This window comes from Anolis sagrei, chromosome 2 (genome assembly GCF_037176765.1).
Source record: "Anolis sagrei isolate rAnoSag1 chromosome 2, rAnoSag1.mat, whole genome shotgun sequence".
Lineage (NCBI taxonomy): Eukaryota > Metazoa > Chordata > Lepidosauria > Squamata > Dactyloidae > Anolis > Anolis sagrei.
Genome location: NC_090022.1, coordinates 80,199,619 through 80,212,858, shown reverse-complemented (window position 1 = coordinate 80,212,858; position 13,240 = coordinate 80,199,619). Strand labels below are relative to the sequence as shown.

The 13,240-nt window shown below is 36.2% G+C and overlaps 1 protein-coding gene across 1 annotated transcript in view; it reads right to left on the bottom strand.

Moving 5' to 3' along the window:
* CLINT1 (clathrin interactor 1) overlaps positions 1-13,240 on the bottom strand; it is an 80,328-nt gene that overhangs the window by 27,035 nt on the left and 40,053 nt on the right. Inside the window, exons 2-5 of the mRNA XM_060765559.2 lie at positions 5,251-5,355; positions 4,587-4,683; positions 2,921-3,029; positions 1,622-1,786 (exon numbers count right to left, since the gene is read on the bottom strand). Coding sequence (XP_060621542.2) covers positions 1,622-1,786; positions 2,921-3,029; positions 4,587-4,683; positions 5,251-5,355 — 476 coding nt within the window. The remainder of the gene's footprint in view (positions 1-1,621; positions 1,787-2,920; positions 3,030-4,586; positions 4,684-5,250; positions 5,356-13,240) is intronic.

The following is a 13,240-nucleotide window of genomic DNA, read 5'->3' as shown; positions in this document are numbered from 1 at the left end:
TAATATAATATAATATAATATAATAATATAATATATTGTATATAAATATAATATTGATACTATTATAATACAATATACTACTACTAATACAATATTATAATTATATATTTTATACTACATGTAATATTATTAAGAATCATAGAATCATAGAGTTGGAAGAGACCTCATGGGCCATCCAGTCCAACCCCCTGCCAAGAAGCAAGAATATTACAGAACAATGGTATAGTACAATATAGCAATATTGTACTATGGTAGTAATATAATATATTGTATTTACATATTACATATTACTTGTAAGCCACTTTGTGTCCCCTTTGGGGTGAGAAGGGCGGCATATAAATGTCACAAATAAATAAATAAAGAGTATTCTATTCACTTAAACTGGAAATATCTTTAAGAACATCCTCACTATGTTTTGGGGGGTGGGGTTCATTATTTTTGGGATTTATGAGCTTGTAGTATGCTATTAAACATAGAAGTGCGACTATATAATATTTCTTAAAGACAGAGGACTAATTAGAAAACCAGCAGACAGAGAATGAGAGGTCTGTTAGTCTTGTTTTAGTATCTATGTTAAGTACGTCTATCTATGTATTAGTGTTGGTTTTGTGTGTGAATGTTCTCATGTGTAGATTTTTGAACTAGGTAGGAAGTAGATTAGTAGGGTGTTTTTTAATGTATAATTTATGATGTGGTTTTTCTTTGTATTAATAAAATTAGTAGCATAAATAAATAAATAAATCTTTCACAGTGATACCACAGCTGTAAGGATACTAAAAGTGTCTCATGAGGGAAGGAAAAGTTTTTTCTTTCTGCCCTAAGAACCCAATTGATAGCTAATGTTAATCAGATCAAAGGTAACCACTACTGTTTTAATACAAAAATGGGTTATGAAGTCCAAGAATCTCAATACCAGAAATAGACTAATTGAAAGAAGTTTAACGGGAATTGTGCCTACTATAGATTTACTGTTTACCTGTTCCCACTAAAGTTAAACACATACACACACCACCACCACCGCAGGCAAAGACACAAACCTTCGTTGTGGCTATGTGCCTTCACGTCATTTTATGATTTACGGAATTCCTATCCTGGGAGGTTTCATGGCAACATTTATTCAGAAGAGCCTTTGCCTTCCTATGAGACTGAGAGAGTGTGACATGCCCAAAGACAACCAGAGGGTTTCAATGGCTGAACAAGGATTTGAACCTTGTTCTCCAGAGTCCTAATCGATTGTCCAAATTACTACACCATGTTATCTTATTTATATCAGTAATTAATTATCACTGAACCAATGTGCTAACCTCGAAGAAAGCACTGATACATTACAATGTATTGCAATTCCACTTCCTGTCTTATTTATTTATTTATGACATTTCTACCCTACCCTTCTCAACCCTGGAGGGGGCTCAAGGTGGTTTTACACGTAGACAACTCTTCAATGCCCTAAAACAATGTACAATTAAAATAAACATTTAAAATGTTTGATAGTTATAGCAAGCTTCATGTACTTATGTCGATTTTAAAAATAAATTACTTAGATATATACTTTACAGCAAACAAATCTAAACTAATACTACAATATGCAACTGCTGTGGCCCTTCCACTATATTGGACTTACCATATCTGAACCCTCCAACACTGTCTGAAGAAACACCAACATATTTGTCTTTGTTTTTCTTTGCCTTTTTCCTCTCTTCGCGAAGTCTGTCATCATCCTGGGCAAATTCTACCATTTCTTTTACTTTCTGACGGATATTTATACCTTGATCTTTGCCATTTTCATCTGTTAAAAAATTGAAAAAACAAAAATAATTTAGGGTTTGCCAATTCACCTCCAGCACTCATGAGCTTGGAGAAATGTAAAATAAAGCCCTCCCTCCTTCCCAATGTTAAGTTTGTAACATTTTACAATCACTATGTAAAAAGCAAACACTATGATTTTTTGTACCTCAAAATTAGAGACAGCACTGACCTAAAGGGTAGCATTTGAGAATATTAATAGGTTTCAATCAGTTTTAAAATGTTTTTAATACTGTTAATATTTAATTTTATTTTAATGTTTGTATATTTCTAGGTTTTAAATTGTATTGTACTGGTTTTTACTGTAAGTTGGACTGAGTCTCTTTTTTAGAGAGAAAAAGTGGAGTATATATAATAATAATGATATCAACAACAGCAACAACATCTGAGAGCAATTTCAATTTAGAAAGTTCCCTAACTGGTGGAGATCTGCCAAAAAAAGGTTAATGTTAGGTGGGTTCTCCTCCCTGCTGTTCAAAAGAGCGATTTTACAACATGATGCTTGGAATTATTTTCTGCCAATTTTAACCCATTTAAACCAATCCCTCCCCCTGCATGATTTTTTTTTTAAAAAAGCCATTTCTACCCAAAATGCTAATTGCTAGATTTCTGTCTTGTTTCAAAACTGTATTTTTAAAATGCTGTCAGCTGGAGTGCGCTGCAAACTAAAATTTGCTTCCACTACTCTAAGCCTCTTTCTTATTCCAAACACACACACTGGCCTTGCTGGCTTTGCACTGTAAATATTATTTGGTGGGAGGAAAAGAAATCCCCAGCTTCAAACAGATGTGTATGTTTTGGAGCTCTAACCTTTTCTTCCCATATGATTAAAGCTATTCCTTTACACACACCACAGGGGACCAGTCTCTAGTGCATATTTTAATATAAACCCGAACACTCATGTTGTGTTGGTTCTGTTGTTATTAGCCAGTCTTTTCTGCAAGTTCTTGTCTCCGCTAATTAATACTCTAGGGCCCAACGTCTTGGATTCTGCACTCTTCACACAACCGGCAACAGTCACATTCTAATTAGAGTGGGGAAGCTTCTAAGCTGGTTCAGGTGACTGACAACTCCAACTACTGTTTTAATTTGCTTATAAGATTTTTCTATCGCTCACCTACAAAGTGGTAATTTTCCAGGGATCGCAAGTCATAAATGTGTTCTCTGGCACTTGTAACAACACGCTCTGATCCATTCCTTATGAGGTAAGATAGGAGCAGCAGAGACTATAAAAATACAAAGCACCTTATGATTACGTGAACAAAAGCCATCAGTATTCTTAACGGCAATAAAAAAAGAAAAGCCTAAATGTACAAAAATTAGTAAAGCAAAAAGGAAGGGGTTGTTCTCATTTAAACAAGCCAACTCTCACAATGATCTTCCTTAAAAGCAGAACCATTGGCAACACAGCCTTGCAAAATGTAAAACTGCATTTACTCTCTAAAACAAAACAAAACAAAACAAAAAGTAGGGCACAAAATCGTAAGTTATTTGCCTTCAGAATGATGGTTCTTCAGAAGGGGGGTGATGGTTAAAGGGATTTAAGAAATAAAAAAATGGAACTCTACAGAATGAAACAATTTTCTTTTGTCTCTCACATTTTTGCAATTGCCTTATTCCCCAGTGTTTTTACATTTAAAAGCAATTTTAATGGCAATTTATCTATGTAGCTTTCTACAGGAAATGTGTTGATGTACAAAACTCAGTATTTTCAGGTAAATTTAAAGAAACTTCAAAACAAGATAAGCTGAAAAGTATTTTAATTTTGTGAACTTCCTTGGAAAGCGAGTTTTCTCAAAGATTTTTCAAACACACACAAGCAAATACAACTGAAAAAAAATGTCAGAAGAACCATGTTTCCAAATTATAACAAACTCAAAGGTGGCAGATAAGTCCAAGTATGCTTAAGAAAATTAAGCAGTATGTATGACAGCATTAAAAATTAATTTACATTATGCTTCAGGGAAAACAATTACAATACAACAGAAACATCCCACTACACTAAAGGTGTTTGTAAAAATGGGGATCTTAGGAAAAAATCTACTGAATATGCAGTCTTTTAAATCTGAAGCCCTTTTCCAATGCTAGAAGCCATAGAAAATGAAAATGAGGAAGCTTATATTAAATTATAATAAAAATACAGCAGGTACATAGAAAGAACAAAATCTTCTGATGAGTGCAACAACCAAAAGAAGAAGGTTAGGACTAGAAGACTAACAATTAGTTTTCAGTTAGACATATGAAAAAATATAACTAACAAAATTCAGTATTGGAGGAAGCCAGAACAATACATATGATACTGGGGGTGAAAAGACTAGTCCAAGTTTATTAAAAACACTCAGAACAAATACATTACTTTTAAAAATAAGGCTCTTCCCTACAAGGCCAATAAAGTTATTCACTTTTTTTGAATGATCAAACTATAGAGGATTCACTATTTTATATTTAATGAAGCAATAAAAATTAAAATGGCTAGAAGGCATTTATTTAAGAGGAAGAGGGGGAGAAATCTTGCTTTCCAGCAGAGGCTTCTCCCCTAAAAACATACACAAACACAAATCAACTTGATTAAAATCGGCCTCATACTAATTGCACACAGAGGATCTGGAAACCTGTGAAGTTTAGCATGGATATTATGTAAATGAAAGCGCAAAACTGAGCTAATTACGATAGGACACTGTGGTAAAATTAAAGCATTCAGTTGTGTTTGTTCTTTACTATGTGCAATTTAGAACAAAATTAAAACCCGAAAAAGACCGTTAAAAAGTCATTTATACACCTACCTTATAAACTCTTCTCCAGTTCTTTTTGTTGTCTTTTAGCATTCGTGTCCAAAGCATGTTCATAAGTTCTGGAAACTGTTCATACATAAAAGTGGCCCTGAAAAGAAAAGAAATAGAAATAAAGGAGGAATATTTTTTTACAATACTGTTTTTAGTAAAGGTCTGCAATACTTTATATCTGCCAGCAGATGGCAGACTTGCATTAAATGAAAAATCAATTGTGAAATGTATTGCTACTGGCATTTTTGCACAGAAGTATTTCGCATATAGAATTACTCACTAGATTAGCAATGCTGATAAGTCTCCCCACTGTGGAAATAATGAAAAAAAGTAGAGTGCCCCTTGTTATTCTAATCCCTCATGCTATTCATTTGCCCTCTATATTTACAAAAGAGCCCCAACTTCCTATTTTATACTTTCTGAAAAATATTTTGCAAGATCCTGACCCAAAGGAAGCTCTCTGTGCTTCAAATTGCAACACATCATGAAAATAGTTTATAATAAACAATAGCTTATGGCCATCTTTCACAGCCTAGTACTGTTAATACTTCTTTCTCTTCATCTTGTATTCTTCAGAAGTGATGAAGCAGGAAAAAATGTTTACTCCATACATTTCTGCATAAAGATGCACCTTTCCTCGCTGCTGAGTCAAATTATCACTTACTTGGCAATCTCTCCCATGAGTTGCCCTGAAGGTCCCCATGGATCATCATTGGTTGCTTCTCGAACCTTAGATTCGATTTCTGAATAATTCATAACCACATTGGTGCTGCAAAGAACAGAATTAAATGCACGCACAAAGATTAGCATCAAAACTGAGAAACACATGAAAACTTAATAATGACACTAGTGGGGACCTTAATGAGACACCTCTACAGGGTGGGAGAGAAAACATCTTTAGTGGAAGAGCTACCCTGAGGACCACACAATTCATTTATTTAACTACCTTTAAGAAGATTTCACTCTCCCACTAACCTTCCAGAATGTGTATCGGAGACTACAGGTAATATTAGATTTGGATCCAGGAGAGTTAAAAATTCTTTTTAGTCAAATTAAATGATAAATTGAATTGTCTAAGAGGGGAGTAGCATCCCTAGCCATAGTTAGTTCGCCTTCTTTCAACAACTAAGTGGTAACTATTTGCCAGATTGAGGGTATACTTGTCCAAATTGCCCAGTAAAACAAAAACAATGTATCTTGAAGCACATCAACATAATTGTAAGAACAGGGTAAGAAATGCTTAGCATCACAATGGTTCTTGATTTAAATATGCTGTGAGTATGAGGAAAAAACATTAAATGATTCCCTGTTTTAAGATCAAACTAATATTTAGTATCTTCTATACATTCCAGTCTTATGTGTAAGGATTTATGCAGAAGTACAAGAAAAATCGAAGGTTTTGTATCAGCAATATGAGCTAGTTATGGCTGATGCTCGATCTTTTATCCTTCCTTTTAAAACATGTAAGCATTCGTCCTTACACGAAAGACATGCAATTAATATTGCTTCCCAATTTCCAAACACACATGGGAAGCCAGTTTCAACCACTGCAGAATTCTAATGGTTGAACAGATTGGAAAACTAGATGGATATGGATAAGAAAAAATGCCACATGAGAGTAATTTCAGAACGTTTGTGCTGAAAATAAAGATACATTTGATTTTAGGGGGGAGGGGGATTATTCCTATATGCTAAACATTGCAAGAGTGGCAAGAAGCAGAGAGATATTTCAGACAGCTTTGCTATTGGGTCAATATTTTATTTCCTATTTACATTACACACACACACACAGAGCCAAGCATGCCATGTTGTACTGCATACATTTTTATTTTTATTAGTTCCCTTACAGCCTTTCTGTGAATAATGTGCCCTTATATACATATGTGATGGACAAGGGAAGAGTAATCAATAATATTATACACTTGGTTATCTATTTCATGGTATGGAAAAATATGTTAACGAGGGCTGGCTCTTCCCACCAAAAGACAGAGATGTCCACTGCCTTCTTTGTAAATAATGCCATTTACATTGAATCCAGCTTGGACACCTCCACAAACGTAGAGTAGACATTTATGCTGTTCTTGATAATCTCTTGCAACATTTTACTTGGATCACGTCCAGTTTGCTTCTCTGAGAACACTGACAGGGTAAACTTAGAAAGTTACAAGTGATCCCTTCAGCTTTCCTTGGCCTTTGCCCATCTTGCAGAAGAGACAACCCTCTTTTGTATGATCAGTTAACACATCTTGTGAGAAAAATAAAATGTGCATTAACCTTGAAAAAGTAATACACACTTCGGCTGTGTTTTAAAAACTTCTGTTAACAATTCTAAGATTTGTTTTTCCCTATCTTTTTTGTTTCCTTATCTATCTATCTATCTATCTATCTATCTGACATCTTGGTAATTACGGCTTTTAAAATATTCCATTCTTTGTCCTAGGACAGCGATGAGCAACCTTTTGAGCTTGGTGTGTCAAAATTTGCCAAAAACCTGAGCATAACTTGGGTGGGGTGTCAACTTCGAGAAAAAAACATAATTTTGCAATATTTATAGTTTAAATAAGAAAAATGTATATTCCATGCTGAGTTATGGAGTGAACAATGCTCAAACGTGCAGATGTTAAATTTGTAGAGCCTTTTACAAATTTAAGGATGGAATTAGATTGGCTCTTATAAGGTGTACTTCTCTGTATGCAGCCGCATGTGGCCGCGTGTCATCAAAAATAACCATACGTGTCAGTGCTGACACGCATGTCATAGGTTCACCATCACGGTCCTAGGACATAACCAGGCCGATTTCAACCAGGCTTTAAGTTAGATTTCTTTGACTTGACCTAACCTAAATACTGAAAGGGGATAAATATTCCAGTGGTACTCTCACTCTAATTTTTTAAAAATAGTTTTTGGGATCTGGTCAGAATAATGGTGAGACAGACTGCTTTCCCCTTTGCAAGAGATTCTGGAGGTAGCTGCCATTTGCCGTCCCTGCTTACAACAGGCACTATAGATACAGGAGAATCAAAGGAAGGACAATCACATACTTTCCCAGCTCAAACTTTTATTGCATTGCTTATTGTAAACATACTGTTAAATTCTGATACCAAGTCGCCTTCCTCCCAATGTTGTTATTGCTGAAAAACTTTGGACTAAGAGGAAAGGGGTGAGGCTGGAGAAGTATCACCAGAGGTTTTGGTAACTGAGGCATATCTGTATAGTATAACCATAATAGGCTTGAAAAGCAAAGGCTGAAATATGTTTTTTAAAACTCTATTATTTGTCTAAAGAATATGTCACCTGTATTTCTGAATTGATTACGTGGACAAATGAAAACCATTACATGCACTGTGATATGTCAGAGCAGAGCAGATTTGTATAGCAGCAATCGGAACTCTGTTTATTCATCACCAAAACATACAACTGAAGCTTGAGATTTTGCAATCTCCTTTTACTATAGGCACATGTTAACCTCATGCAATTTTTGATTCCAGTTCATATGGAACTGGTTTTCAAGACAGGCTTCAGAGATTTTGTAGCTTGCAGCACACTAGTTTCCTTGTGCGGTGTAAGGAATACCTGTGGATCAAATGGGAAAGGTTGTGTTTTTACAGCCTTTCCCCAAGTTCTTTTGAAGGGCCGGAGGAAAGACTCTAAAATGAAGTGTTTCCTACATTGCTTCAAGTTAAAATGCTTCAGAATGCAAGTCATGCGGGAAAGAAAAGCCACAAGCGTCTATTAATACACGCTATCAGCTGAATTTGTAGCGATGAAAAGTTCAAAAGTAAAGCGATCTGTGAAGAAGTTAAAGGAAAAGGTTGGAAAGTTAAAACACAGTCCCAAAGTGTAACTTAGGAACAGCACCAAACAGGGCTGCACACTCTCAGGGTTTCTGGATTCATCCTTCTATAAAAATATTGTTCTCTGCAAATGGGAAAAAGTACTCATAAATCCCAAGAAAAGATCTAACATTCCAGAAGGGGCGGAAAAAAACGTTCAGCCACATTTCATTCAGCAACAAATGTAAACTGGGTGGCGGGGGGAGAGAAAGAGAGTTGTGTAGCTTGGCTACGTTCCAGGCCATTTAAAAATAACTATTTCAAAAAAGGTGGAAATCTAGTTTTATTCTTCCTTTCCCATGTTTTCTATGGCCCTCAATCCATGCCCTACCCATGATGCCTGTGACCTCTGAAGCAGAAAATTTTTTTACTTCCAGATGTGAGGGGAAAAAGTGAGTAGTTTGACTGCCAAGACTTCCTGTGACCAATATAAATTTGATATTTGAGGACACTTTCAGACACCAGAGGGGGCTCTTGGGTTAGTTTATGCTGGGTCTCTTCCAAGGATTCAGGTTGGACAGAATTCTTTGCAAATAAAATGGGCTACACAAAAGATGGATTGACAAATGGACTCTGAATGCGTTGTGTGAAAAGTTTCTAATAATCTGAGACATTATCTGGCTTGGACTTGCTAGTTTCTTCAAGATCTGTGCAGTTAGAATCATGAACCTTGGAAAAAACAGTACCCACATGAATAAAATGAAACAAAACTCACTTCCAACCCAATTCCACTTTTAATAAAATGACAGGTTAGACATAAAATCACTACTGAAATAGCTATACATGAAAAAATAAATTTGAGTTAGATGGCATTTTTAATACTTATTTTCAGCAGTGTCTTCATGAAATGGGAACCATAAAACCCCAACCAGCTGGTAAATTAAGATCTACTCAGGCAGTAAAAAATTAACACTTTCATGTGTAAGCAAGTGGGCCCTGAGGGCTGTGCAATGTAAACCCACCCTTAAGCATATAATATACTTCTCTTCCTAGGCATTTGCAAATTCAGTGTCTGCAGAAAAATGCTCTCTTCCTTTGACCAATGTTTTCAATGCATGTACCTACAATGCCAGGGATAAGGACATGAACTGCTTGCATGGATACGGCAAAAATGATTTTTAACCCCCCAAATAGGGCTCAAGTTCACTAGAATTCATGTAGGACTGTTTCACATATTTTGTCTTCTTCAAGGAAACACATGAACAAATGAACTATTGCCAAATGTATGGACAGACCTTTCTGTAAAAGAGAAAACAGACCATTATATACACTTAAAGACAATCCTATGTTGTTGTCAGGAGCTTATTGCCAGGTGAGCAAATGAGTTAAGCTGCCACACCTTCAGTTGGCTTTAGTGGCAATTCCATGGAGAAGGGGAAAGGAAGTGAGTGCCTTTATATGGGAATGGGGGAGGGGGATTCAAGTGTGAGTCAAGTGAGGGCGAGCATACTGCCTCATGCTGGAGAAGTAACCATGGTGGTGGGTAGTGAATGAGTGGGCTGTAAAGTGCAGCTGTGGGTCCTCTTGTCAGAATTTGGCCGCTTCTGGAAGTCATCCAACATCTGCAGTACAACATCTGCAGCCAGGCGCTGCATGTACAGAGACAAGTTTGAGAACCCCTGTGATGATACCCATGTGATGACAGCACACTACCAAAATGTTGAAGGCTATGATATAGTTGGAACCAAAAAAGCTACATCTGTAATATGTTATTTTAAAATAGGTTTGAAAATTATTGGATAGAGCTAAGTTAAAAAGAAACATTCCTCAGGTCTCTGAAATAGTCAGGAAACAAGCAGGAAGTGGGTTAAACAGTCCAACTTTATATTGCTGAAATATATTAAAAACAATCATAGTACGAGGCACAAACCAAATCTCTAAGAAACATGTTTATTAAGACTGTAATAAAATACTATAATTTCCACAAAAAAGTATACCAAGTGAAAAAGATTTAGGTCAACATGTAATATGGATAGAAAGTTTGACTCTCAGTTTATCCAGTCTTGAAGAACACTCCCCAAAACTGATTATGTCAGAACACTATAACTGTCATAAAGCAAGATTGCATCAAATAGAAAAGAAGAAATCGAAGCTGCAGCTTGAAACAGACTTACGTAAAAAACACAAGAGTATACAATTCAGATAATTTTTCAGTAATTCCTCATTTTTCTTATAAAATGAAGTTGTACAGAATAACATACTGTTGTCTGACAAAAACCAAGGACATATATAAAATGCAGCCAAAGTGGCTTCCCCCAGACTGGTTGGATTGCTTTAGTAGGAAAATCCCATCATAGAAACTACAACAGGGGCTAGAATTTTTATGAAGGCGAACTGGCATTTGGGTTTCTGTGTCTTTTAAGTTTGCTTTTCTGGAAATACTGTAGGAGTGGATTTTTCCAAGGTGCAAACTCTCCAAAAACCCCTATTGCTTGCCTAGCAACAAGACAACGTAGTGAGGACTAGCTAGTAAGTAGAGAAACCAGCGCACAGGAATGAAGCTTGCAGACATCTTAATTTTCCCTAGTTCCCATTTCTAGCTGTAGCCCTAGCTGCTCCTCAAGTACAGTCCCTCAAGACTGAGACAACAGCTCATCTTTTACTGCTTAACACAGTGCTCCCAACAGGACCATTTTACAATTAACTACGTATCTTCCTACCAACTGGCATCACACAACAGGCCTACCAGCTTGCAAGACCACTATCACCATCAACTGCTTCAGCCTCATTCTTCCTCCTGTTATCCAATTAGTTGTTACTTTGGTTCAAGAGACTAAACACCCCTTCGCCAGTGATCCTGTGTATCAAACACAGGGCAGCATGTCCACTCAGCAATGGTGCTGCTGCTAACCTAACTTACCAATGATTGCCAAGCAGCCAGACCACTAGCCACAACATTGCTTACTTTCATCCATTTCCCACACAATTGCTCTCCAGTACTACCAACATCCTGCTACACTGAGTTCATTTTCTGCCACCTAAGCATGGGATTATTGCAATTTTCAACTGCATGCTCACTTGACAAGGGAGGTGATTAGATTTGGACTGTTGCCTGCCTACCTGCCTTTTTCCAAGTTTTACTAGTCAGTTGGTTTTTAACACTACTAAGATCCATGTAAAGATAATATAGTAGGACAACATATTGAGCCAGGAGCCATGCTAAGTCAATGTAAGTTTATTTACTTTACTGAAGCCAGGAGTCACATAGTCTACTTCCTCTACTCTCAGACTTGCCTGTTTGCCACCTAGATAATGTGTTGCACACTTAATTTTTGTTTCTATCTTTGATACCTCCGCTTTCTATGTGGCCTTGGGGCTGTAGGGGAAACCACTTCAACCCCAATCCTTCTCTTTTTTTAAATTGTTACTCATTTTCAGAAAACTGTTTTGCAAGAAATCTAGAGTGAAGAAGTATTTTCTGTTGTGGAAAGCTTCCAAATACAAAGGCTGCCTTTTCACAAAAATCCTTGCACCCATCAGCAGTCAAGGCTGCTGAAACTTGGCAACCTTGACTCCTATGGAAAAAAAGGCAACAATATCAAAAAAACTTCTTCCAATCTGCCAAAAAAAGAAAGAAAAAGAAATTATTGTCAGATTTATTTTTTTAAAAGAATGTAGTACAAACCCCATGCTTACTTGCTTTTTTCCGACAGTATTAACTCCTTGCCTGAAAAGGCTACCATGTCTGAAAGTTGTATTCAATTCTGACAAAAATGTATAGACATTATTTGATTTCCAGCGTAGTCAAATGAATAAATTGAACTTTTGGATTTTGAATCTTGCGTTGCCATTTTATAAATCACACCTGGGTTCAAATTGAATTTTGTGATTGCTGCAATGCTGACAGAATGAAACAGCTTCTGTGATAGTTTGCCTGTGACTACATATACAATGGAATGTTGAACCATGTGTGTTTTTATGTATTTTAGTTCCTTTAGATTTTTACTGTTTCTCAATTCTGAACAAAAGCTATAAATCAGAAAGTACTTGAAATAACACAACAACAAAACTATACTACATGGTCACACAAAATGCCCTTTCTATAACATACAGCTCTATGTTTTTTTGTGAGGAAAGCCTTTAATTTCAAGTCCAATTTAATTGTTTAGTTTTCCTTCCTAGGGGGTGGGAAACTATTCCCAAGTTTGGATGGTCAATCCCCATTTTAAATATACTTAAAGAGTATGCTGTATGGTGGTGACTTCCTCCCATCCAATGACATCTGTCAATAACAGACTATTATAAGCAGTTTTCCAGAAATATTTCTCATTCACTATAAAAAGAGCTTATGTAATGCTTCTCTAGCTGAGCCTGAAATGTCTTCAACAGAGCGTTTAATCAGTAACACGAGAAACTCAGGCTCAAGAACCCCAGCACTGTTCATGAGCCACTAGAGGCCAGCAAACCATGTGAGAAATATTAGTCTACAAATAAGGAAGGCTTTATTTTTCAGCCATACTCCGCCTATTATTAAGTATCTCAGAATGAATCAACATTTAATACTTACATCCTCCTTTCTCAAATGCTTAAGATAACTCACATGTAAAGCAACAACAAACACCACAATGCGTGCACAAAGATGGGCAGACTAAAAAACAACAAAAATTGTTAAAAACTATGGGAGGGAATCTATCTTGTTACCTGACAATCACAGTCAGGTAACAGAAGACCCAAAAAGGCAGTGTTTATCTTTATTTCACTTTCAAGGATACAGAGACAAAAGGAAACTTTGCATGAGTAAAACAAACAAAATTGTTACAACTTTATCACCTTTTCATTTGATAGCAACAGCAGGGGCTTCCATCTGCATCAGGGATTTCA